We start from the raw sequence: 27,382 nt of genomic DNA on the forward strand, positions 1-27,382 counted from the left end.
AACATCCAGAAGATCTCCATCATTCCTGACCCAGAAACGACGCAGACGGAAAGCAGGGTGTCGTCAGCCGAAGGCAAACCTCCAGGAAGCAGGTATCTTCTTGAGCAAGAGTGTTGTGGAAAGTGGGCCGTGAGGCGCGGGGATCGAGAGGCTCCGCCCCCAAACCTCGACCCCGACCCCAGGCTGTGTGACCTGTCAAAGTCAAACCCTCTGAGATGAAGAACCAACACACCCCCCGAGCAAACATCAGCAGAAGAACCACCAGCAGCCAAACTGCAGGACAACTCAGCTCATCCATCCCTTCATCCATCCAGTGTTTCTTTCTCCTTCAGGGCAAAACAGCTAACTGCTAGCTGACAGCAACTCCCTGTTGACTTTTCTAACAGCAGCCTTGAGCATACAAGTATGGACACACTCGCACACACACTCTCTTGGCGGTCCATCGTGTCCGATGATGACAGTCCTGCTTCTGCTACTTGTGAGTCTTGCCTTGCCTACAGAGTCCAAAACTTGATCCACGCTGTCTGCAGCCTTCAGAGCAGGTGGATCCACAAACTCGAGGTGTCAATCCGGTGTTGGCTTCATGTGTCCTGATGCGTTTCTTCATTTGTCTTATCACTTCGGTCCTACTCAAGTTCCCTGCACTCCTTGTTGACCGAGCCTCCTTTTTCAGGCCTCTTTTCTAGGTCCTTCCTCCATCGGGGTACGCAGTGCGACTCCTAAATAGGGCTGTACCCACCCCAAGGTGTACCCACTAGGGTAGGCATGCACACTATATCTATGGGACCCGCTGCTACTCTCAGATCCCCTGCTAGGTTAGCCTGCTAGCCAGTCACCATGTGTGCCATGAGGAGGCCTGGCAGAAGTCTTGGTGGTGGAGAGCTTCTCCTGAACCGGCAGGAGTAGACTGATGCACGAGTTGCTTCTTCATTCACCACAAGGCTTGTCAGCGGCAGCCCTGAAAGCGAGAGGTGGCAACCAGACAGGAAGTAGGCATGGACCTTCCCTCTCACTTCTTGCACTAAACACATCACACAAACACACACTCTCACTCCCTGAGAAGATCGCAATCTCCAACTGAGAGGGATGAGGTCTCAGGTCAGGGAGCCAATCGGCTCGCTTGTTTATTCTTACGTGGAGTTTCTTCGACGGAGTTCTTTCAACCAATGCAAGGGTCGAGCCTGCTGATCTTGTTCATCTTCAGCGTCCAGCTCCACCTGCCGTGACAGGTGTGGACCACAAGATGACGCCATTGGCTTCCAAATGAGGCATACCTCCACCGTCCTCCACTCCACTTCAAGTGTGTCCTGTCTCTCCTCCAAGTAGGACTTGACCAGAACACCTCACCAGGAGGCGTCCGGACATGACGGATTCATGACGGAGAGCCCGGACATCCTGAGGAGGACACACATCTCAGACGCTTGGATCCGTGATCTGGTTCTTCTGGTCTCTTCTGGCCACCCACAGCTGGTGACCGGAGGAGAGGATTGGGACGTCGATCCACCGGTAAATTGACCTTCTACACCTCCTTCCCTCACTCGTGAGCAAGACCCCGAGATACTTGAGCTCCTCCGCTTGGGGCAGGACTTGTATGATGAGGAAATTGAAAAGCAGCTTGAATGTACCAAACAAAGGCATCATGAGACGATGAAGGGCGACGAAATGACCATGAAAGAAGATGACGTGTAGGATTAGGATCCCCAAGAAGCAAAGGGCTTGCAGTGAATCAGAGGATACGCTTTGAACCACAGAAGAAAGATCCACGGACCCAAGCGACCACGGCAGGTCAGACAGCAATGGAGACTTTTCTTAGTTCACCGGATCTGCTGTCCGTAGGAGAACAACGGCGGTCCAGTGGATCATCCAAGAAGCTCACTTTTGCCATAAGTTGGAGACTCCGCTCACCAAACGTCGACAAACCGAATCATTTTTTTCTACTGAAATCCTTGTAAACCCCATGGATCCGTTCTCCAGCCCCAAAAACAAGCTGCACTCTTTGGTAGATTCATTTATTTATTTTTGTAACAAATACAAAAAAATCAGAAATACTGCATTTGTACTTTGTTTTAGCTTGATTGAATTTGCAGCATATCTTTCTGCCTGTTGGCATGAAATGTGCAAAATAATTATCACAAGAGTACAAATTAACAGTAAATCTCAGTGCTACATAAAATTGTAAACATTAAAATATGAGCAGCTTGATGTGGATTTTAAATTAAGGCTAACGTTGTTGTTGCTGAGGTTCTGTTGTTGTTTTCTCTTTTTCTAGCTCTTACTTCATCAGAACCAGAAAAAGTAAAGCCTTCTGTCATATGAGACCCTCACTAATGCTAACGCTAACACTAATGCTATCTCCAGCTGGTTGACATTCATGAATCGGAGCTTACGATAACTTTTCTACTTCTAAGACTTGCGACCTTTACTTGGTTAGTCGCCCCTTCAGTCACGATCGATGTTGCCTTGTCGTAGCGCTTAGCGAGATCTCTGACAGCAACACCCTTCTCGCGTTTGGCTCATATTTCTTTCAGATGCACCGGAATGCTAAAGTTCTTCTTACCACCACAAGCTCCAACACTGTTTTTACATTCAAATACTAGAGGACCACATATGTAAACAACATGGAGTAGCATGCAAAACTGCCGCTACGCTACCAGACCATAATGGCAAAAAGCCTGGCAGTTTCTTCATTTGTGTCCTCATGCACTGAGACTTGTTCAGAAATAGATTCCAAATTGGATTGCAAACGTATAAAACACGATATGAATGTCCAAAATGAATTAATACTTAACAAACTGAACAAGTAACAATAGGCAGCACAGCTTCAGGAACAAGAGTTCAGGTCGAGGTATTCAGGATTTGCAGTGGCACTTCTTCATCAGTTCCTGACTCTTGTGAAGAGCTTGGCCCTTCAACTCCCTGCCAGCGACTCTTGACCTGTTTTTTCAGGGTGGTCGTTCTGGCAGGGAAAAACCTGTCGACCACGATGACCATGATGACCACGATGGCCCTGATGACCACAATGAACATGATGGCCACAATAAACATGAGGACCACGATGGCCCTGATGACCACAATGAACATGATGGCCACAATAAACATGAGGACCACGATGACCATGATGGCCACGATGAACATGATGGCCACGATGAACATGATGACCACGATGACCATGATGGCCACAATGAACATGATGGCCACGATGAACATGATGGCCACAATAAACATGAGGACCATGATGACCATGATGGCCACGATGACCATGATGACCACGATGACCATGATGACCACGATGACCATGATGGCCACAATGAACATGATGACCACGATGACCATGATGGCCACGATGACCATGATGACCACGATGGCCCTGATGACCACAATGAACATGATGGCCCCGATGAACATGATGACCACGATGACCATGATGGCCACGATGAACATGATGGCCACGATGACCATGATGACCACGATGAACATGATGGCCACGATGACCATGATGACCACGATGAACATGATGACCACGATGACCATGATGGCCACAATGAACATGAGGACCACAATGAACATGATGGCCACAATAAACATGAGGACCACGATGAAAATGATGACCACGATGGCCCTGATGGCCACAATGGCCCTGATGTCCATGATGGCCCTGATGAACACGATGACCACGATGGCCCTGATGAACACGATGACAATGGTGATTTTTTTGGACTTGCCAGTGGTGGCGCTGGTGGTTGTGATGGCTATGGTGGTTGTGGCGACGCTACTTTTTGCCGTCCCCTCAGACTTCGGCTCTGGAACTACGAGAAAAGCTGTGTTATCAAAGGGAACGACAGTCTGGAAAGCACCTGTGTGGTCATGTGACAATAACTACATTGTGCAGGAAAAACAAACTGGAGAGACACGATATTTTGGCAGGATTAGCTAACGGGGGTAAATGATGACTCACCGCCGGTCAGTTGAACTCCGTCAAAACTGGAGAGGCACTCGCAATAGTACGTTCCGATGTCTTGTAGTGTCACATTGCAGATATACAACGAGAAGAGGCCTCCAGAAATCTTAACGGAGGTCCTGTGTTGCCACTTCTCTTGGATTTCAGGGTTATTACCTTTCCGATAGATGACGTTGTCTCTTGGGTCACAACACATAAGCTCATTTGTAGCACTGGAACATTTGGACGGCAGAGTGAAGCATCCACCGACCGGGACAGTCACTGACACCTCGCCTTCAGGGGAGAAAGAAGAAACGTTTTGGTGTCGATCTGTTCCTCTGCTGCGACCAGCATACCAGTCCTGTTCCGAGCTCCAGGCCCCAAAAAAAGAAGCAGAAAACACTGACCGACTCTCTGTTAGCGCAGCAACACAGTTGCCTCAGCGAACACCTTTACCGACTCTTTCCTCTCGGCAGATTCGTTGCTCTTCATCTTCAAGCTCGTTCCCACTTGGGAGTTCACCTCCTCCCCCCCGACACGCTTAGCCCCGATGCTAACCCTGTCAACCCTGTGACGTCGCTGCAGATGGCGTTGCGTCTTAAGCAATAATGGCGGCCGACGAGAGAAAAGTTTTTTTTTCATTTGTATACAAACATCGAGAGACTTAATTAGCGGTTTCATGTGAACCGTTTGCCCTCCGACAACCAAATTTTGACTCCAAATCAAAACTCACTTGTCCAAACTTGCCCGCTCACGCTAAGAGCCGCTGCCTGCGGCGCCTTTCACCTGCCGCTTCATGTGGACTTTGTCCGTTGCCGTTCCATCTGATGCTGTTCTCTCTTTTGTCAAAGAGCCGTCGAGTTTTAAGAAAGGCGCTCAGAAATACGAGGTACCGTTACTACCGGAGTGGTCGAAGGTGCCGAACTCCGCCGTTTCCACCTGAACCCCCTCGAGGCACCAGGCACTGATTTCCAAATCTGGGAGATGTTTTGAGAGACTCTAACTAGCGTAAAGCTGCTGCGCCGGACCATCGACACGCCTGGTGGAGGCCCTCGGGCCAAGGCCTGGCCGGACCCTCGACAGCAGACCCCGATTTACCGGTCGATCGCAAATGCCGCTCAAAATACGTTCAAAAAACACGGTGAAGTCATGTCGGCGAGACTTACCGGCTCCGTGCGACACCAGAGTTGCTGCCAAAAGGACGGTGCAGGCCAACGAGGTCCAAAGAAAGCACATGATCAGGGGAAAAGGGGCGGAGGAGCAGGTGGTACCGCTTTTATATGCAGATCAGCTCCGCCCTATGGAAGGTTCTCGAACAAGCTAGAACAAGCTAGAACAAGCTAGAACAAGCTAGAACAAGCTAGAACAAGCTAGAACAAGCTAGAACATATGTTTCCACTTCTGGCACCAATGATTGTCTTCCGGCTCACCTTACAGTTTGTGGAAGGAAATTAGTTCCCAGGTCCGCTTTCAAGCCATAAAGATAAATAGAAGAGCAAAGAAACAAAAACAAAGAGCAAATGTAAACATTGAAACAAGTAAGAGCAACAGTTTAGTAAAGGGTGAAGTTATCCCCGTTAGCACTAATTTACTTGTGCACTAATGACTTCCGGCGCTGCCTCGGGCGGCTGCCTGCCAGAGTTGCTCCTCACCGAGCGTCTCTCTCGTAAATCTTCTACTTTTCTTTTTAATTTTTATCCACTCTTCTCCTTAGTGACAATTTAGTTAAGGTTTTTGCCTCAGCACTAGATGATGTTCCATTCGCTCTTTCTTGTTTTCGCGGTGTTTGGAGCACTTTTTTCGAGCCGGATCCCGGTCCTGGCGGAGCGGCGCAATGGCGCAATTGTTTACACCCGGGACCAGCTGATGGAGCTTCGACACAGCGGCGAGATGGGGGAGAGGCACGAAATCCCTAAGGAGCTACGGAGGAAATACCAGGGCTGCAGGGCCGGGAGGAGACGGTGGGTGAGGAAGAGGAAATACAGACCGAATCTCCTCTTCATTGTGATGGGAAACGTGAGATCGCTGGGCAACAAGTTGGAGGAGCTTACAGCGCTCACACGGAGCGACGGTGTGTTTCGTGAGGCCTCGGTGTTGTCCTTCACTGAGACTTGGCTAAACAACAACATACCGGACTCTGTGGTGAGTTTACCCGGCTTTCAGTTGGTGCGAGGGGACCGGAGTTGTGCCGGCAGCGGCAAGAAGAAGGGAGGAGGTGTCGCTGTGTTTGTAAACAACAAGTGGTGCAACCCCGGACACGTTACGGTGAAGGAGCGTGTTTGCTGCCCGGACATCGAACTGTTGGCGGTGAGTCTCCGGCCATACTATCTGCCCAGAGAGTTTTCCCATGCAATCATGATCACTGTTTACATCCCACCGTCGGCCGATGCACCGCGGGCTAATGACGTCATCAGCTCCGCGGTCGCGAGACTCCAGACCCGGCACCCCAGTGCCTTCATAGCCATCTCTGGGGATTTCAACCACGCCACCCTGTCATCATCTCTGCCCACTTTCAAACAGTTTGTGGACTGCAAGACAAGAGACAATAAAACTCTGGACCTGCTGTACGCCAATGCCAAGGACGCATACAGCTGTACAGCTCTCCCTGCTCTGGGCAGGTCAGACCACAACCTGGTCCACTTGAAGCCTCGCTATGTCCCTGAGGTCCAGCGGCAACCTGTGATCACCAGAACTGTCCGGAGGTGGTCACAGGAGGCAGAACTGACTCTTCAGGGATGCTTCGAGACGACGGACTGGGTTGTGCTCTGCGAAGACCAGGGAGACGACGTCAGGAAACTCTCCGACTGTATAACTGACTATGTTAACTTCTGCACGGACAACATCATCCCCACCAAGACTGTGCGTTGTTTCTCAAACAACAAACCCTGGGTGACTAAGGACATTAAGGACACGCTGAACAGGAAGAAGGCGGCATTCAGGAGTGGAGACAAAGAGGAACTGAAGAAGGTGCAGACGGAGCTGAGGGAGAAGATCGCAGAGGGAAAGGACAGTTACAGGAGGAAGCTGGAGAGCAAACTCCAGCAGAACAACATGAGGGAGGTGTGGAGTGGGTTGAAAACCATCACTGGCCATGGAAAACAAGCAAGCCAGGTGATGATGGAAGGAGACCTGCAGGAGGCAAACAAACTAAACCTGTTTTTTAACAGATTTGATGAAGGTGCCTCCGCCCACCCTCCCCCCAGCTCCTCTCAGGACTTTCCTTCCCCTGTGCCCTCACCCCTCACTCTAAGGAGCTTTCCCCCTCCCCCACGCACCTCTTCTGCTTCCCTGGACGACGTCTCGTTAACACCTCAGCCCTCCTGCCCCCCAATAGGACTCTCTCCACCCCCTCCTGTTGCCTTCACCGCTGAGGAGGTGAGAAGAGAGTTCAGCCGCCTTCGTCCCAGGAAAGCTGCTGGCCCTGACGGCCTTAGCCCCAGAGTGCTGAAAGGATGTGCCTCTCAGCTGTGTGGGATCTTCTCACATCTCTTCAACCTGAGCCTGACCCAGATGGTTGTCCCCGACCGGTGGAAAACCTCATGTCTGGTTCCAGTGCCCAAGGTGAAGCATCCCAGCACACACAGCGACTACAGACCAGTGGCCCTGACATCACACGTCATGAAGTCGCTGGAGAGGCTCGTCCTGAGGCACCTTCGCACAGTCGTCGGACCTTCGCTGGACCCCCTGCAGTTCGCATACCAGCCCCGGATAGGAGTGGAAGACGCCATCATCTATCTGCTGCACAGAATCTACACACACCTGGAGGAGGCAGGAAGCACTGTGAGAGTCATGTTCTTTGACTTCTCCAGTGCTTTTAACACCATTCGACCTGCCCTGCTGAACAGGAAGCTTCTGGACATGCAGGTAGATGCTCCACTCGCGGCCTGGATCAACAACTACCTCACAGGTCGGCCGCAGTACGTGAGGCTGGGGAACATCACGTCGAACACCATTGTGAGCAGCACGGGGGCGCCACAGGGGACGGTCCTGTCTCCCTTCCTGTTCACGCTCTACACCTCAGACTTCAGGTTCTCCTCGCAGTCCTGCCACCTGCAGAAATTCTCAGATGACTCTGCCATCGTGGGCTGCATCAACGGAGGCCAGGAGGAGGAGTACAGGAGCATGGTGGACAGGTTTGTGGAGTGGTGTGGACTGAACCACCTCCAGCTCAATGTCACAAAGACAAAGGAGCTGGTGGTGGATTTCAGGAAACAGAGGACCCATCCGACCCCAGTCACCATCAGGGGTACAGAGGTGGACATTGTGGACAGTTACAAGTACCTGGGTGTCCACTTGGACAATAAACTGGACTGGACTATTAACACCAACGCTATCTTCAAGAAGGGTCAGAGCCGCCTGTTCTTCCTCAGGAGGCTCAGATCTTTCAACGTCTGCAGGACCACGCTGCAGATGTTCTACCACTCGGTGGTGTCCAGCGTCATCTTCTACGCCGTTGTGTGCTGAGGCAGCAGGCTCAAGACAGCTGATGCGAACAGACTCAACAAGCTCATCAGGAGAGCTGGATCTGTCCTGGGCGTGGAGCTGGAGTCTGTGGTGCAGGTGTCAGAGAGGAGGATGCTGAAGAAGCTCCTCAGCATCATGGACAACATCCATCACCCCCTGCATACCACACTGACGTCCTGTAAGAGCTCTTTCAGCCGTAGACTGATACCACCGAGGAGCTCCACTGAACGCCACAGGAGGTCTTTCCTCCCCGAGGCGATCAGACTTTTTAATTCCTCTCCATTCAGCCGCCGGCAACCATAACAACCTATCTTTAACTTAAAAACAAACAAAAATGTGCAATATCTCATTTCTGTGCAATATTCAGAAACTGTGCAATATTTCATCTCATAACAGCTACACTGTGCAATATTTCATCTCATCCCATAACTGCTACACTATAATGTTAAGACACTTATAGGTTTATCACTGCTAACTAAGACACTTTATAGTTTCACTGAAACACTTTATAGTTTATAGTTTATTTTTATTTCTAATTCTGCCTTTCTTTATTATTTATTACTGTTTTATATTCTGTAACTCTGGCACTGCAATTTCCTTCGGGATTAATAAAGTTGTTCTTATTCTTATTCTTATTCTTATTCTTGTGTTAGCATGGATTTCAGCTGTGATTGTTTAAACTGTATGCAGTGCAAGGAGAGCGCTGCTACTCTAGGTGAGGTCGTTGGATGCAGTAGAGGCAGGGGGAGGCCGGGCCTCACCTGTCATCACAGAGAAAAAAATGCAAAATTGAATGGTTATATTTACTCAGTGATTTGTACTATAAAGTTGTTTTCCACTTAACTTCAGCATTTTTTTTTCAAAATCGCTGAAAGAAAAATTCACATTTAACGTTCAAATCTGAAGAGGAGACGTGCGGTGACGGGGCAATGATTCTGCTAACTGTGCTAGCATGCTATGCACTGAGACCGTATTGCTGTCTCTGTGGTCGTCACTATTAAAAAAACACTTTTGATGTACAAACTAAATTTCCATCGTTTAGCTGATGTGTCTAATGTTTTTCGTCAACAACGGTTACGTGTTTCTTGTTATCCTAAAACGACTGTGAAGCGACATGAGGTGAGGCAGCCAGTGACGGTGCCTCATGTTAGGAGCCGCCGCTGATCCCAGGGATCCTTCTCACTACTCAGCTCCAGAATAATACAATTAGCATTAGCAGGCTACAGTAAACAGTTAGCAAGTCAAGTGCAGCCATCTAGTTATCTTTCCCGATCTCACGGGTCTGTAAAGCTCACAAACGCTGAGGGATGAATGTAAACCTCCTGGGCAGCTTCTCCACTTTTTGTCCCAGAAGGATCTCATCCAAACTGTTCCTGAGAAGACAAGGTTGCTCCGGCTGGTGGTCACCGGTTAGTCACCGGTTAGTCACCGGTTAGTCACCGGTTAGTCACCGGTTAGTCACCGTTCCGGCTACGACAGCATCGTTGCAGCGCTCGTTCTCGACCTTGAAAAGACTCAAAACATAGAGTCGGAACAGGACCGATCGAGACGACCGTCTTCACTGGCGGTGATTTCCATTGAGAGACTTTTAAAACAGAAGAAAGATAAGGAAGACTTCTACAAGCAGGTTATGGATGCTTCAGAAGGAGCAGCTGCATGGACTTCATTTATAAATAAAGGTAAGAGATAATAACGTTTTTTTACATGCACTTTTTTTTCTACACTACAGCTTGTATATGTCAAGAGTGCTGATATGATATTTCAATCAAAACACATCAACTGCTGCCCATAAAATGGTGAACAAGCTTCTCTGTAGCTTCATATGTTTGTAAATCTGACTGATGACATCAGTGCCTCAGCAGCCATGAACCTCAGCGCACGTCACCGGTTGGATACGTGCACGGATACGTTCTACAGCCTCCGTCTCCTCGGGTTCCTTCACGTTGATGCAGAGGTTGTGGTCTCTGCAGCAGGTGTTCCACCTCCTCTCTGTGCTTGGTCTTCCTTCAGGCCGACCGGAGAAGGTCCGCGGTGACTTCCATGGAGTCCTTGATGCGGGTCGCGATCGGCCTCTCGACCGATCGATCGATCGGCGGAGGGACGATGTCCGTGCCGTGTGATTCCCGTCTTCTGTTTTGGAACCTAAATGTTGAGAATTTCTGCTCAGGAACAAACAAAAATACTGTATTTTTCGGATTATAAGTCGCACCTGCAAAAAATGCATGATAAAGAATGAAAAAAACATAAATAAGTCGCATTTTTGGGGGAAATTTATTTGATAAAATCCAACACCGAGAAACGACATTTCATCTTGAAAGGCAATTTAAAATAAAAATAAAATAGGGAACAACAGGTTGAATAAGTATCGCCTTTAAGACGCATAAACAACAAACTGAGAATGTGCCTGCTAGGCTATGCTAACATAAGAGTCATTCAAATAGCGATAGCATGTAGCTCATGCTACAACCAAACAATCTGTGTCACTCTTGATCACTAAATCCAACGAAATCTTCTTCTAGGAATGAGTCTATCAGAGGAACAGCACATGTTAGATGTTTTGGAGAGAAGGTCAGAGAAGCCAGACTGAGATGGTTGGGTCATGGACAGAGATAGAGGATATATTGGTAGACGGATGCTGGAATTGGAGGTCTGGAGGAAGACCAAAGAGAAGATTTATGGACGTCGTGAGAGAAGATATGAAGGTAGTTGGTGTGAGAGAGGAGGATCCAGAGAATAGGGTTAGATGGAGAAGGTTGACTCGCTGTGGCGACACCTGAAGGGAAAAGCCGAAAGAAGAAGAAGAAGAAGAAGAAGAAGAAGAAGAAGAAGAAGAAGAAGAAGAAGAAGAAGAAGAAGTCCTTGTAGTTTCTGCTGGGGTGGTGGGCGGCCATCTTGGATCAATCCACATGGCGTTTGAGGTGTTGAGCGCAAAATTATGGGATTGATCCCGCATGTTGGTTGTCAGGGGCGACTGTCATTCTGGTTTCCTGTTTTTGTCGCCAGAGACCAGACTTGATGAAGGAAGCTCCGCCCCCGGCGCTCCTCAGCGTTCGTAGGCCGACATGTAGACCAGGTAACCCACGGCAACCGCCGCCGCCGTCGCCGCCGCGATCGCCGTCAGCAGCAGCCCGGTGGAGGCGTTGATGGTCCCGGGCCTCGCCGCCGCGTCCTCCGTGGGCGCCGCTATGACGACACGCAGAAACGTAACTGGTCGTCAAAAAGATCAAAGATATAATTGAAATCAAAGAGATCCAATGTTGGATCACCAAGATCAAAGAAGTCATTAAAATCATTAGATCTCAAGCTTCACAGAGATTTCAGTAGATCATAGAGATCATTGATATGGAGTTTGGTTAAAATCAATAACATCAAGGTCAAAGGCTTGACAGAGAATCACAGATGTGCATCGTTAAGAGATCAAAGATGTCACTGAAATCACTGAGATCAAATATAAAATCATGAAGATCAAAGGCTCCGAGGAGAATCAAGAGCAGGAGTGAAGAGATCAAAGAGATGGTGAAATTCTGAAGAACAGACGGACAACAAAGATCTGGGTCATCAAAGACTTCTGACATCAAAGAGCCGAAGAAGATGGTCCGTCCTCACCCGTGACGTTCAGGTAACATCTCCCCACGTCCCTGCCGCCGTTGCCCACGGCGACCCAGCACCGGACCCAGCCCGAGTCCTGGGGGCGGAGCTCCGACACGAGGAGGCGGAGCCGACCCTCCGCCAGGGCGTCGGCGTCGCTCCGAACCCTCCCGTCGAAGCGCCGGTCCAGGGCGCCGTCCTCCACGCCGCCCTGCAGGCTGAAGAGGACGACGGCGGCGCCGCCGGCAGCGGGCGTCTGCTCGCAGCGCACCGTTAGCGAGCCCAGAGAGGCGGCGGGCGTGAAGTTCCACTCCAGCGTCACGTTCTGGTTCTCCTCGGCCTGGTCCACGTTGAAGGTACCTGGCGGGGTTACCGCGACAACAAATTTCCATCTGAGTGTCCGTGGATGAACCAGGAAGAAGGAACAAGACCAGTTTGCGTTCGAGGACGCCAGGACTCACAGTCGCTGCCGGAGGCCACGCCGACCAGCAGGAACATCCAGAAGATCTCCATCGTTCCTGACCCAGAAACGACGCAGACGGAAAGCAGGGTGTCGTCAGCCGAAGGCAAACCTCCAGGAAGCAGGTATCTTCTTGAGCAAGAGTGTTGTGGAAAGTGGGCCGTGAGGCGCAGGGATCGGTAGGCTCCGCCCCCAAACCCCGACCCCGACCCCAGGCTGTGTGACCTGTCAAAGTCAAACCCTCTGAGATGAAGAACCAACACACCCCCCAAGCAAACATCAGCAGAAGAACCACCAGCAGCCAAACTGCAGGACAACTCAGCTCATCCATCCCTTCATCCATCCAGTGTTTCTTTCTCCTTCGGGGCAAAACAGCTAACTGCTAGCTGACAGCAACTCCCTGTTGACTTTTCTAACAGCAGCCTTGAGCATACAAGTATGGACACACTCGCACACACACTCTCTTGGTGGTCCATCGTGTCCGATGATGACAGTCCTGCTTCTGCTACTTGTGAGTCTTGCCTTGCCTACAGAGTCCAATACTTGATCCACGCTGTCTGCAGCCTTCAGAGCAGGTGGATCCACAAACTCGAGGTGTCAATCCGGTGTTGGCTTCATGTGTCCTGATGCGTTTCTTCATTTGTCTTATCACTTCGGTCCTCCTCAAGTTCCCTGCACTCCTTGTTGACCGAGCCTCCTTTTTCAGGCCTCTTATCTAGGTCCTTCCTCCATCGGGGTACGCAGTGCGACTCCTAAATAGGGCTGTACCCACCCCAAGGTGTACCCACTAGGATAGGCATGCACACTATATCTATGGGACCCGCTGCTACTCTCAGATCCCCTGCTAGGTTCGCCTGCTAGCCAGTCACCATGTGTGCCATGAGGAGGCCTGGCAGAAGTCTTGGTGGTGGAGAGCTTCTCCTGAACCGGCAGGAGTAGACTGATGCACGAGTTGCTTCTTCATTCACCACAAGGCTTGTCAGCGGCAGCCCTGAAAGCGAGAGGTAGCAACCAGACAGGAAGTAGGCATGGACCTTCCCTCTCACTTCTTGCACTAAACACATCACACAAACACACACTCTCACTCCCTGAGAAGATCGCAATCTCCAACTGAGAGGGATGAGGTCTCAGGTCAGGGAGCCAATCGGCTCGCTTGTTTATTCTTACGTGGAGTTTCTTCGACGGAGTTCTTCAACCAACGCGAGGGTCGAGCCTGCTGATCTTGTTCATCTTCAGCGTCCAGCTCCACCTGCCGTGACAGGTGTGGACCATGAGATGACGCCATTGGCTTCCAAAAGAGGCATACCTCCACCGTCCTCCACTCCACTTCAAGTGTGTCCTGTCTCTCCTCCTTGTGGGACTTGACTAGAACACCTCACCAGGAGGCGTCCGGACATGACGGATTCATGACGGAGAGCCCGGACATCCTGAGGAGGACACACATCTCAGACGCTTGGATCCGTGATCTGGTTCTTCTGGTCTCCACCCACAGCTGGTGACCGGAGGAGAGGATCGGGACGTCGATCCACCGGTAAATTGACCTTCTACACCTCCTTCCCTCACTTGTGAGCAAGACCCCGAGATACTTGAGCTCCTCCGCTTGGGGCAGGACTTGTATGATGAGGAAATTGAAAAGCAGCTTAAATGTACCAAAGAAAGGCATCATGAGACGATGAAGGGCGACGAAATGACCATGAAAGAAGATGACGTGTAGGATTAGGATCCCCAAGAAGCAAAGGGCTTGCAGTGAATCAGAGGATACGCTTTGAACCACAGAAGAAAGATCCACGGACCCAAGCGACCACGGCAGGTCAGACAGCAATGGAGACTTTTCTTAGTTCACCGGATCTGCTGTCCGTAGGAGAACAACGGCGGTCCAGTGGATCATCCAAGAAGCTCACTTTTGCCGTAAGTTGGAGACTCCGCTCACCAAACGTCGACGAACCGAATCATTTTTTTCCGCTGAAATCCTTGTAAACCCCATGGATCCGTTCTCCAGCCCCAAAAACAAGCTGCACTCTTTGGTAGATTCATTTATTTATTTTTGTAACAAATACAAAAAAAAACAGAAATACTGCATTTGTACTTTGTTTTACCTTGATTGAATTTGCTGCATATCTTTCTGCCTGTTGGCATGAAATATGCAAAATAGATATCACAAGAGTACAAATTAACAGTAAATCTCAGTGCTTATAAAATTGGAAGGATTCATTTAGATATTCTCAAATTCAACATTATTTGATGACACACAAAGAATGGGACAATATTAAAGAAGCTTCGACTAATTTTGAACAATATTGGACTGAGATAGTTGAGAACAAAATGAACATTAAAAATACAACATCACATATATATGGCAGGATACGTATGGACACTTCACTGGACACACTGGATGTGAAAGCTAAGTGGGAACTGGAATCTAAGTTCCTGGTTGCCCTGGCAACAATGTTTAAGCAGCCCAACATGGGGGGAGTTCAGCTGGACGTTAAGAATATTTTAAACCTCCCTTGATAATAGCTTCTTATGATAATAACTGTTCTCCCCTGTGTTGGAGGGGCTGTGGCATAATTTTTTGGGACTGCCCTAAACTGATGAAACTCTGGGAAGAGGTAAAAAAACAAATAAGTGAGATTTTGAAATGAAACGGACCAATTGATCCAAAATAATTTATTATGGGAGCAGCAGCAACAAGCGATTTAAGGAAAAAACAGCTGTTTTCGCTTTGAGTTCTTCTATTAATTGCACATAAAATGATCCCAGTAAACTGGCTCGAACCCCACCAGCCTACTGGACCAGCAGCATCAGAGGCTTCAGGATGGAAACTGCATGGACTTCAGACACACCTGTATCTTGACAAATGGTCGTCCATTAAAATATACTTGGAGAGTTGAATATATTATCTCTATTTGACTGAGCTAGATGTTTTTTTTTTAATTTTTAAAAAATTTTTTATTTTATTTTTCTACTTCTTCTACAGCTTGCGACCTTTGCATAGTTAGTCGCCCCTTCAGTCACGATCGATGTTGCCTTGTCGTAGTGCTTAGCGAGATCTCTGATAGCAACACCCTTCTCGCGTTTGGCTCATATTTCCTTCAGATGCACCGGAATGCTTAACCTCTTCTTACCACCACAAGCTCCAACACTGTTTTTAAATTCAAATACTAGAGGACCACATATGTAAACAACATGGAGTAGCATGCAAAACTGCCGCTACACTACCAGACCATAATGGCAAAAAGCCTGCCAGTTTCTTCATTTGGGTCCTCATGCACTGAGACTTGTTCAGAAATAGATTCAAAATTGGATTGCAAACGTATAAAATACAAAATGAATGTCCAAAATGAAAAAAACAAGTAACAATAGGCAGCACAGCTTCAGGAACAAGGGGGTTCAGTTCGAGGTACTCGGGGTTTGCAGTTGCCCTTCTACATCGGTTCCTGACTGTTGCGAAGAGCCTGGCTCTTCAACTCCCTGCCAGCGACTCTTGACCCAGTTTATGAACACGATGACCACGATGACCACGATGACCACGATGACCACGATGACCACGATGACAATGGTGATTTTTTTGGACTTGCCAGTGGTGGTGTTGGTGGTTGTGGTGATGCTATTTTTTGCCGTCCCCTCATACGCTGACTCTGGAACTACGAGAAAAGCTGTGTTATCAAAGGGAACGACAGTCTGGAAAGCACCTGTCTGGTCATGTGACAATAACTACATTGTGCAGAAAAAACAAACTGGAGAGACACGATATTTTGGCAGGATTAGCTAACGGGGGTAAATGATGACTCACCGCCGGTCAGTTGAACTCCGTCAAAACTGGAGAGGCACTCGCAATAGTACGTTCCGATGTCTTGTAGTGTCACATTGCAGATATACAACGAGAAGAGGCCTCCAGAAATCTTAATGGAGGTCCTGTGTTGCCACTTCTCTTGGATTTCAGGGTTATGACCTTTCTGATAGATGACGTTGTCTCTTGGGTCACTACACATAAGCTCATTTGTAGCACTGGAACATTTGGACGGCAGAGTGAAGCATCCAGCGACCGGGACAGACACCGGCACCTCGCCTTCAGGGGAGAAAGAAGAAATGTTTTGGTGTCGATCTGTTCCTCTGCTGCGACCAGCATACCAGTCCTGTTCCGAGCTCCAGGCCCCAAAAAAAGAAGCAGAAAACATTGACCGACTCTCTGTTAGCGCAGCAACACAGTTGCCTCAGCGAACACCTTTACCAACTCTTTCCTCTCGGCAGATTCGTTGCTCTTCATCTTCAAGCTCGTTCCCACTTGGGAGTTCACCTCCGCCCCCCCGACACGCTTAGCCCCGATGCTAACCCTGTCAACCCTGTGACGTCGCTGCAGACGGCGTTGCGTCTTAAGCAATAATGGTGGCCGACGAGCGAAAAGTTTTTTTTTTCATTTGTATACAAACATCGAGAGACTTAATTAGCGGTTTCATGTGAACCGTTTGCCCTCCGACAACCAAATTTTGACTCCAAATCAAAACTCACTTGTCCAAACTTGCCCGCTCACGCTAAGAGCCGCTGCCTGCGCCGCCTTTCACCTGCCGCTTCATGTGGACTTTATCCGTTGCCGTTCCATCTGATGCTGTTCTCTCTTTTGTCAAAGAGCCGTCGAGTTTTAAGAAAGGCGCTCAGAAATACGAGGTACCGTTACTACCGGAGTGGTCGAAGGTGCCGAACTCCGCCGTTTCCACCTGAACCCCCTCGAGGCACCAGGCACTGATTTCCAAATCTGGGAGATGTTTTGAGAGACTCTAACTAGCGTAAAGCTGCTGCGCCGGACCATCGACATGCCTGGTGGAGGCCCTCGGGCCAAGGCCTGGCCGGACCCTCGACGGCAGAGCCCGATTTACCGGTCGATCGCAAATGCCGCTCAAAATACGTTCAAAAAACACGGTGAAGTCATGTCGGCGAGACTTACCGGCTCCGTGCGACACCAGAGTTGCCGCCAAAAGGACGGCGCAGGCCAACGAGGTCCAACGAGAGCACATGATCAGGGGAAAAGAGGCGGAGGAGCAGGTGGTACAGCTTTTCTATGCGGATCAGCTCCGCCCTACGGAAGGTGCAAGAACAAGCAAGAACACGTGTTTCCACTTCCGGCACCCATGGTTGTCTTCTGGCTCACCTTCCAGTTTGTGGAAGGAAATGAGTTCCCAGGTCCGCTTTCAAGCCATAAAGATAAATAGAAGAGCAAAGAAAGAAAGAAAAACAAAGAGCAAATGTAAACATTTAAACAAGTAAGAGCAACAGTTTAGTAAAGGCTTAAGTTATCCCCGTTAGCACTAATTTACTTGTGTTAGCATGGATTTCAGCTGTGATTGTTTAAACTGTATGCGGTGCAAGGAGAAGTTGTGAAGACCGGTAGGACCGTGACCAGGTTTCAAGCAGCCGTAGCACAGTTTGTTGTTCTTGGCACGGGTCCTCCTACATTCCAGTGTCTCTTTCAGGAAGTCAGGGCATTTGCAGAGCAGAGGATTATTATTCTGACATAAAAAAAATCCTTTCCCTGTGATAGACGGACAGTTACTTGGCGGTTCCACCGAGATGCTAACCCACACTTAATCCAGCACAGGTGGAAAACTATCGCCCTGTCTCACTCCTTCCATTCCTTTCAAAAATCCTGGAAAGGGCAGCTGCAAAACAGGTCACCAACTTTTTAAATCAGACTGGACCCGAAACAATCTGGCTTCAAAAGTGGGCATTCAACCGAAACTGCGTTACCGGCAGTAACAGAAGCTCTGAGGACGGCAAGAACCGAAGGACGATCATCTGTCCTCGTCCTACTAGACTTATCAGCTGCCTTTGACACAGTCAACCACAGAATTCTCCGCAAGATACTCACATCCATGGGAATCACTGGTGCCGTCCACTCCTGGTTCCACTCCTGGCTCCACTCCTGGTTCCACTCCTGGCTCCACTCCTGGTTCCACTCCTGGTTCCACTCCTGGTTCCACTCCTGGTTCCACTCCTTCCTCTCTGGACGCTCCTTCAAGGTGTCACGGCAAGGGAAATTACCTTCAGCTCTCACCCTCACCACCGGGGTACCCCAAGGATCAGTGGGGCCCCTTCTCTTCACAATGTACACCACCTCACTGGGACATGTCATTAGAACACATGGTTTCTCCTATCACTGCTCTGCCGACGACACACAGCTGCACCCGTCCTTCCACCCGGATGATGCCACGGTTTCGACCGGCATCACAGCCTGCCGCTCCGAACCGTCATCATGGATGAAAGAACGCCACCTACAGTTGAACTGGTCCAAGACTGAACTCCTGGTGATCCCTGCCAAAGAGACAATTCATCACAACATCAGCCTCAAGATGGGCTCCACCACAGAGGCCCCTAACAAAGTGGCAAAAAACCATCGACGATCGGCTGTCATTCTCCAACCGTATCACTTCGACTGCCTGCAGATTTGTGCCGTACAACATTCAGAAAATCAGACCCCACCTGACCCAACAGTCGGCACAGCTATTGGTTCAGGCTACGTTCATCTCCCGCCTGGACGACTGCGATTCCCTCCTCGCTGGACGACCTGCTCGTGCAATAAAACCACTGCAGATGGTCCAGAATGCTGCAGCACGGTTGGTATTCACTCAACCCAGAAGGGCTCATGTTGCACCTCTGCTCATCCGGTAGCTGCCAGGATCAAGCACAAGGTCCTGACCCTGGCCTTCAAAACCACCTCAGGAACAGGTCCAGCATATCTGAACCAAATGATAAGGCCTTATGTTCCTCTAATACAAACCTACTAGCAGCACCTTCTGCTCGCTCTAAGCGATCTCAGGCCAAACTGTTCTCAGTTCTACTACCTCAGTGGTGGAACAAACTTTCAGAAGCAACAAGACCAGCATCATCTCTCTCAACCTTCAAGAAACAGGTAAAAACTCTTCTCTTTCAGGACTTTTTAATGCGCTGATGCCCCAGATCAGGTCAGGCAGCAAGTTAGGCTATGCAGTGTGTGTGTGTGTGTGTCCAAAAAAAAAAAAAAACCCTCGCTAACCCCAGCTTACTGTTCTGTATATTTCCTGTGCATCTTGTATTTGCAAGTGTATTTGCAGTCCTTATGTCCTCTATTGTAAGTCGCTTTGGATAAAAGCGTCTGCCAAATGTAATGTAATGTAATGCAATGTAACCATTCAGGCAGTTTCCTTTTCAACTTCTGATTTTCCTCACAATCATTTAGGATATTCAAACCCCTTACATGAGGCATGGCCTGCAAACAAGCATTTAAGAAATCAGAGAAATGTCTCAGTCCTTCAGCATCCTTTCCCAGGATTTCAGGCCAGTTGGATAACCTTTCTCGGAAGGCCCTTTGAATGATAAAGGTCCGGCCGTATCTCTGGTCGAGTTTTTTCCAGGCATCACCGTAGGCTGCATCATCACTGCGATAGAAAGTACCTTCTAAACACTTCTGAACCGAGCCCACCACATACCGTTTGAGATAATGCAGCTTATCAGCAGAGGGAATATTTTTTCTATCTATGAGTGCTTTAAATGCGGCCTTCCACTCAATGAAGTCAATTGGGTTGCCGTTAAATACAGTGGGTTCTGGTGTTGGCAACCTGTTGATAGCGATGCTGTCCTGGACAGCTTGTGCCAGGCAGGAGATGTCGATGGGAGAAGATGGAGCAACAACTTGGTGAAGCTTGGTGAAAGACAAGGATTTAATTTTTTTAATTAAATGCAATGTAAGATTTTTCCGCTAGGATGCGCACTATTTTGCTCAGAGTAGACGACAATCTGCATGACTGAGACGGACCAATCAGCAGACGGTATCAATGTACCACCTGCTGCTTGTTATGATGTTGTTTCCACCCTGTTCTCCACCTCCTGCTACGCCCTCATCAGCCAAAATGTCATTATCAAAATAGAGAAAAGTAGTTAAAGAGTGTAGAATTTACAAAGAAAAACGGCCTACGTCCTATTTATTTACGGAGATGCAGGGAAACCTTCGTGCTCGGCGTGTTTGCAACAAGTTTCGGTATTTAAAGAATATAATATTCTGCGCCGCTACGTGACTCATCAAAGTGAAAAATATGGCGGCTTGCAAAGAAACAGGAGAGATAAGATCAACCGATCACAGGCAGGTCTGAGGAAACAGCGTCCACTTTCCCAAATAGCAGTGAAAGCAGAGAAGCTGCGGCAAAAGCCAGCTGGCTACTTGCCAGCGAAAATCTGCAATTTAATGTCGGTCAGCAGGTTCACTACAAACGAGTATGATGGAATTCTACTGTTCATGCAACTCCATGCATTTTCAGTACGTGTTGTATATGTATTTATGTTTCCTGGATGAAGTTTACACATTTACAGGTGAGCACTTTCTTCCTTACACATTTAATAGCACTCTTTTTAGTTTGTAAGGTGAAGGCAGGGATTCAATTTAGATTTTATATGCACATGTGGAAATGGTTTAAAAATCCCTTTCTTTATGAGTCTCATTTAATCTTAAAGTACATTATTATATTTTTCAATACCAATTACTTGTTAAAGGTTTGTGCCTTTGTACGATCAGTGGGATCAAATGATCACATGATTGCAATTCAAACATGTCAATGATAAAAGTAAATCGCACTTTTGTCGAAGGAAATATGAGGTGTTTCATTGTCAGAATATTCCGTTATAATACCTCGTGTTTGCACGCATTTGTTGTATTTACTTATTTTTTGCAGTCCTTGTGTGACGTGGGGACGCTCACGTCAAGAGAGGGACTTGCAAAATCTCCTACGTCAAATGATAGAATCTCCAACCTCACATCATTATTTCGCTATCAATTGCAAAGACTGTAAAATGTAACTGCGAGACCCCATCATGTAAGGTGAAGGAATGCGCTTCCCTGCTGTTCCAATGACACCCCGGGGATAATCGACTAGAGCCAGGGGTCGGAGGAAGTCATTATCAGGACTTCTTCCGAACCGCGACTTCGATCAAAGCACGGTTTTACACAACCCAGGTGCTCATATTCCAAGAGAGCGTAAACCAGGGGTCCAACAGCTCTGATCGAAGCGCAGTTTACGAGGCCCCGCAGCCCAGATGGTCGCACTCCTAGAGAGCGTAAAACCGGGGGGGGTCGGGGAAGCCATTGTCAGGACTTCCTCCGACCCTTTTGGCCAAAAGGTATAAAATGAGCCTGATCCTTTGGATCGGGGCCAGAACTTCTTCATCTACACATTCGACCGGACGCGTCTCAGCGGGTGTCTGGAGGAGCCCAACGATCCTTGCGGGGTGACATTCATTCTGGCCCGGGATATCTCCTAAGTGTATTTTCCTGACTTTGAATAAACCATTCTTGCTTGATTAGTTCCTGGCCGTTGTGACGTTTTTCCCTGAATGATAATCTGAACACACCGGGACAACAAAGTCCGGTCCCGTGGCAGGAGCCACAAAAACGGACAAATTGGTGACCCCGACGTGATTATCAAATGTGATGGTCAACCGGTGTGGTCTTCCCGACGGGATTTCTCAGCGGGAAAAAAGCAGGCTCGAAGGTATTCGAGGACGGAAACTGTCGATTCCAAACAGCGCGCGCAACTAAAGGTAAGCGGTTTCCTTTTCCAAAAACTGTGATTGGATATTATAAATTACTGGAATCGACGGGTGACCGTAATCTGATACAGAGTAGAGCCTGGAATTGGGAAAAAACTAAAAACCGAAATTTGAAAATAAATCGGGAAAACAAGAGACGGAGAGGAACTAATCGATCAAAGTGGGGAGTCAGAGGGTTATTGTGTGGGATCCCAAGTGAAGTGAAGTTGAGGTTGAGAGAGAACCTCCGGAGGAGTCGAGGACTCCTGGAGAACGGTGATCAATCCATAACCAGTCGAGGTCAGGAGAACCTCTGAGACGCTGTGAAAGAAGACAGCGGGAGCCGGAAACTCCACCTCGTGGATCAGCGGAACTGATCGCGCCGTGTGGATCGCTAGTGTTCAAAATACCGTTCCCATTATTTATTTTTATTTTTGTTTTGGTAACCAAAAATAATTAAATAATATAGAAAATTTATGGCGGCTGAGTCTGAGACCAGTCGAGATGAAGGAAATCTCTGAGACACCGGCAATAAAGCGCAGTGGGGGTTTTACGACCCCACCTAACAGGGCAGTTATCACTCCGTGCTGACTGTTAGTGTTCAAAAAGCCAAAGAAAGACAAAAAACAATGGAATATTAGGAAGACAAAAAACAATAGAACATCAGAAAAAAAAAAAAAGGGGGGGGGGAAATAAGGGTAAGGGTTATAATATACATATATTGAATTCTGTGTGTGAATGCTGTGCCGGATGGCTGAAGCAGCAGTGTCAGTGGAAACCTAAGGGTGCAAACGTAAACTGGCAGCCTGTTGAAGTAGGCGTGAAAGTGCAGATCGATGTGTGAATGACAAGGAAAACTGATTGTAAGATGGTGCTGGCGGAGGAGGGTAAAGGTGGTTCCCCCACCTTCGCCGATAGATGGAATATGATTGTAGAAACGCTCACGTCCGGGGTGTACACCACCACCCCCAGATGATGACCGTAAAACTTAAACAATTTGAAAAACATGAGAAAAAGCGAACTTATTGGCCAAAACCAGATTACACCGGACCTTTAACAAGAATGTTTAAGACACAGTTATTAAGCGGAAAAATGGAAATATCTTATTGTAAAGCCAGGCGGGAGGAAGAATGTAGCGTGCCTAAATGGAGGCGCAACACTGGGAAGTGGGCCAAGAAAGGTGATATTGCCTCAGAACGAGTAAGTATGTTATCACATATTGCAAACCTGGTGGCAAAAATGGAGGGACAAACAGAGGGCTGCACTGTAGGCGCAGCTGTCACCACCACCCCGACCGCATGTTCAGGAAAGGCAAAACATCAAACTCAGATGAGACGGCAACTCCACCCCAGCCTGCCTCCTCCTTACTCCACCCCCAGCTACTTTAACTCGTCTCCTCCCCATGTTTCAAATTACCGGGACAGTAAAGGGGAGGGGACAACTCCTCCCAACGGACGATGAAGACACTGATAATGAGGGCCGGACGTGAAGAACAGAGCAAGAGAGATGGTCATGCCGTCTGCCCCTCCTTCAGAACCAAGTAGCACTACCCAAAAAGAGAAGAGGAAGTGAATGCAGCATTTCTGTCTTCTCGTAGGCCTGGACCAGACAACGAAAAACCGGACCGAAACGACGAGGCTCTCGACTGGGTGTATGTGAAGAGGTTCAAGAGCGGCCGGTGGACGCCAAGGTGGTACGGCCCCCTCAGAGTGCAACGGCGGACATCGCGCAGCCTACAGGTAGAGGGCCATAAGACGTGGTTCCACCTCAACCACTGCGCCAAGGCAGTTCCCCCTCCTCGGAACATCGCGTTACCAGCAGAAGACTGGACCTCCAAGCAAAAGCAAAGACGAAGAAGAAGAGTCGAAAGGGGCGGTCGGAGACACACCTCCGGCTGTCTGAAGAAAAACACTTATAGAAAAAAGTCGGTGAGGCACGTGTGCACCTCTGCACTCACCGCAACACGATCCTGACGCACAACACGAAGAAGGCACCTGACAGAGGACCAAACATACAGAAAGATCGCAAGGCTAAAACAATCACACAATTAAGAACACTAGAATGATGAAGTCTACACCCTGGCATACTGTACTAGGCCACTCTCAGGAGTTGTGGTGTGACAAAGTCACACCAAGAGAGGGATTGTCAGAATATTCCGTTATAATACCTTGTGTTTGCACGCATTTGTTGTATTTACTTATTTTTTGTAGTCCTTGTGTGACGTGGGGACGCTCACGTCAAGAGAGGGACTTGCAAAATCTCCTACGTCAAATGATAGAATCTCCAACCTCACATCATTATTTCGCTATCAATTGCAAAGACTGTAAAATGTAACTGCGAGACCCCATCATGTAAGGTGAAGGAATGCGCTTCCCTGCTGTTCCAATGACACCCCGGGGATAATCGACTAGAGCCAGGGGTCGGAGGAAGTCATTATCAGGACTTCTTCCGAACCGCGACTTCGATCAAAGCACGGTTTTACACAACCCAGGTGCTCACAGTCCAAGAGAGCGTAAACCAGGGGTCGGAGGAAGTTTATCAAAACTTCCTTCGACCAACAGCTCTGATCGAAGCGCAGTTTACGAGGCCCCGCAGCCCAGATGGTCGCACTCCTAGAGAGCGTAAAACCGGGGGGGGTCGGGGAAGCCATTGTCAGGACTTCCTCCGACCCTTTTGGCCAAAAGGTATAAAATGAGCCTGATCCTTTGGATCGGGGCCAGAACTTCTTCATCTACACATTCGACCGGACGCGTCTCAGCGGGTGTCTGGAGGAGCCCAACGATCCTCGCGGGGTGACATTCATTCTGGCCCGGGATATCTCCTAAGTGTATTTTCCTGACTTTGAATAAACCATTCTTGCTTGATTAGTTCCTGGCCGTTGTGACGTTTTTCCCTGAATGATAATCTGAACACACCGGGACGACAAAGTCCGGTCCCGTGGCCACAAAAACGGACATTTCATGACATGTTTTGTAAAAGGATTGTGCATGAAATTCCAAGATTGTCTAATGTTCTTGTACTTCTTTACACCAAAACAGAGGAAAGACATGATATTTTGGTTATTTATCGCTGAGAATGCCATTATTTTAACGGTCCGGCCCACTTGACATCTACCTCGGCCGAATGTGGCCGCGATAAGAAATGAGTTTGACACCTCTGATCTACATCATATTCACCATCTATGCCATCTAGAGCCTTCCACTGATCATAGCGGTTGATAAGTTTCTTTTCCTTTCTACTCTGTTCTTCTTTACTGTATATAAGCATTTTTTCAGTGGGAATTCGGCAAAATCGCTTTAAGTTCTTGGCTAACATAGCTTGGCTAACATAGCTTGGCTAACATAGCTTGGCTAACATAGCTTGGCTAACATCGCCCCTTTCTGCTTTCCCTCCGAAACATTTCCTTGTCCACTATTTTCCTTCCAAGTGAAGGATCTGCCCCTCCTTATGTGCTCTACGTGGATTAGCATCGCCCTCCATCATTTTCATTTATATATTTACTTACCCTTAATCCTCGGCGTCCTCACCACATCGTCTTCCACTAACCTCCGTAGCCTCGCTTAGAGATTCCGCTTCCTCGCGTAAGCGCCAACGCGATACAACCGTTTTTTCCGGCGGAAGTAAGAAAATAAAATCCTCTTAAAATCTCCGCGAAATCCTCTTCATCAGCTCGGCGGCTGCGGGAGCCTCCATGGTGCGGGGGGCGCGGCCGAAAACACCGGGGACGCTTTAAGATAGAGGAGACCAGAAACGGAAGTAGGTCCGGCGGGGAATGTCGTCCGGGCGGAAACGAGAAAAGTTCCGGGGTTCCGGGGATTCATAGGAACGAGAGGAACTCGGGTGGAACGGTGAGGCTACAGGGAGTGGAGATCAAGAAGCTGGAGGATTTCAGGTACTTGGGGTCAACAGTCCAGAGCGTAGGAGAGTGTGGAGAAGAGGTGAAGAGACGGTCCAAGCAGGTTGGAGTGGGTGGAGAAAAGTGTCAGGGGTACCAAGAGATAGAAGAACATCAGCCAGAATAAAAAGAAAGGTGTACAAGACAGTGGTGAGACCAGCGATGATGTTTGGACTAGAAACTGTTCCAATGACCAAAAGACAGCAGGCAGAACTAGAGGTTGCAGAGATGAAGATGTTGAGGTTCTCTTTGGGAGTGACCAGGATGGAGAGGATCAGGAATGAGTCTATCAGAGGAACGGCACATGTTAGATGTTTTGGAGAGAAGGTCAGAGAAGCCAGACTGAGATGGTTGGGTCATGGACAGAGAAGAGATAGTGAATATATTGGTAGACGGATGCTGGAATTGGAGCTGCCAGGCAGGAGGTCTGGAGGAAGACCAAAGAGAAGATTTATGGATGTAGTGAGAGAAGATATGAAGGTAGTTGGTGTGAGAGAGGAAGATACAGAGAATAGGGTTAGATGGAGAAAGTGGACTCGCTGTGGCGACACCTGACGGGAAAAGCCGAAAGAAGAAGAAGAAATAAATTCCAGATTATTTTAGGTGAGATTACCAAAATAACTGGAAAACAGAGGTTTATTTCTAGGAGATTGTCTGATCTATTTGAAATTATTCAAATCTATTTTGATTCTAAATAACATCTTATGTTCAATCACCCTGTGACCTCAGAGTCCCAAAGGGTATCTGTTAGAGAGAGATCCTAATTCGTGCCGGTCTAAGTTGAAGCCTGTAAAGAGGAGACCGAGGTTATCACAAGAAATAACACAGACAAGTGACTATTCTTCTGAGCTCTGCAGAGGGGGAGACTCAGCGCTCTTTGGAGGCAAGATCCAGAGAATCCCACCGAGTTCCTCCTTGCTCAGCCTTTTATCGTGTGAATGTGTGTTGGTGGTGTTGACAAGATCATATACAGGGAGAGGGTGATTCCTGTTTCCATTCAGGGGGGTAAGTTCCTTATCAGGGGGTAGGTTGCCGTTTGCTTTGCAGTCATTTTGCAGACGCTTTCATCCGACGCCACACAGTGGAGGTGCTGAGGATTGAACCCGGGACCTCATGCTTGCGCTCTACCACTGAGCTGCAACACCTTCATGCTGACTTGAATATACAATCATGGGTGCAGGTTCCTGTTTGAGGACAAAGGCCATTTGTGCTCACACGTCTGGCTGTCTTCATGTGAGTAGTGGAAATAACATCGCTATGAATATAGAGAGAAAACTCGAACATTTCCCTCCTGTTTATGAGACTACGAACAATGTTAAACACTTCGGCATCATCACACCATGTTAGTACAAAGTTTAGAGATAACACTTCATACAACATCATCGTCGTCTTCCACAGTCGAATTATTGCAGTTATGTTTTTCTAACTCACTCACAGGCAGTTGCTCATATGTTTGTCCAGTGTAGTGAGTCCTTGGTCGGGTCTGCAC

At 48.4% G+C, this 27,382-nt stretch overlaps 2 protein-coding genes across 3 annotated transcripts; both read right to left on the bottom strand.

The window, feature by feature from the left end:
- Positions 1-11,051: 11,051 nt before the first annotated feature.
- On the bottom strand, positions 11,052-12,652 carry LOC147223281 (uncharacterized). The gene is made up of 3 exons (XM_086166479.1): positions 12,451-12,652; positions 12,008-12,349; positions 11,052-11,584 (listed from the first exon to the last, which is right to left on the bottom strand). Exons 1-3 carry the CDS (start codon positions 12,500-12,502, stop codon positions 11,445-11,447), a joined length of 534 nt encoding a protein of 177 aa, XP_086022605.1. The 5' UTR covers positions 12,503-12,652; the 3' UTR covers positions 11,052-11,444.
- A 1,806-nt stretch (positions 12,653-14,458) lies between these two features.
- Positions 14,459-25,725, bottom strand: LOC147223282 (uncharacterized). 2 transcript variants are annotated; one of them, XM_086166051.1, is made up of 6 exons: positions 25,504-25,725; positions 18,559-18,755; positions 18,313-18,456; positions 17,392-17,632; positions 16,243-16,518; positions 14,459-16,093 (listed from the first exon to the last, which is right to left on the bottom strand). In XM_086166051.1, exons 4-6 carry the CDS (start codon positions 17,459-17,461, stop codon positions 15,840-15,842), a joined length of 600 nt encoding a protein of 199 aa, XP_086022177.1. In that variant the 5' UTR covers positions 17,462-17,632; positions 18,313-18,456; positions 18,559-18,755; positions 25,504-25,725; the 3' UTR covers positions 14,459-15,839. The 2 variants fall into 2 exon arrangements, with proteins under 2 accessions (XP_086022177.1, XP_086022178.1); XM_086166052.1 differs by lacking the exon at positions 18,559-18,755.
- Between the last annotated feature and the right edge of the window lie 1,657 nt (positions 25,726-27,382).

The sequence above is a fragment of the Fistularia commersonii genome, chromosome 19 (assembly GCF_037954325.1).
Source record: "Fistularia commersonii isolate RoL2024-O1a breed Wild chromosome 19, RoL_Fcom_v1.0, whole genome shotgun sequence".
Lineage (NCBI taxonomy): Eukaryota > Metazoa > Chordata > Actinopteri > Syngnathiformes > Fistulariidae > Fistularia > Fistularia commersonii.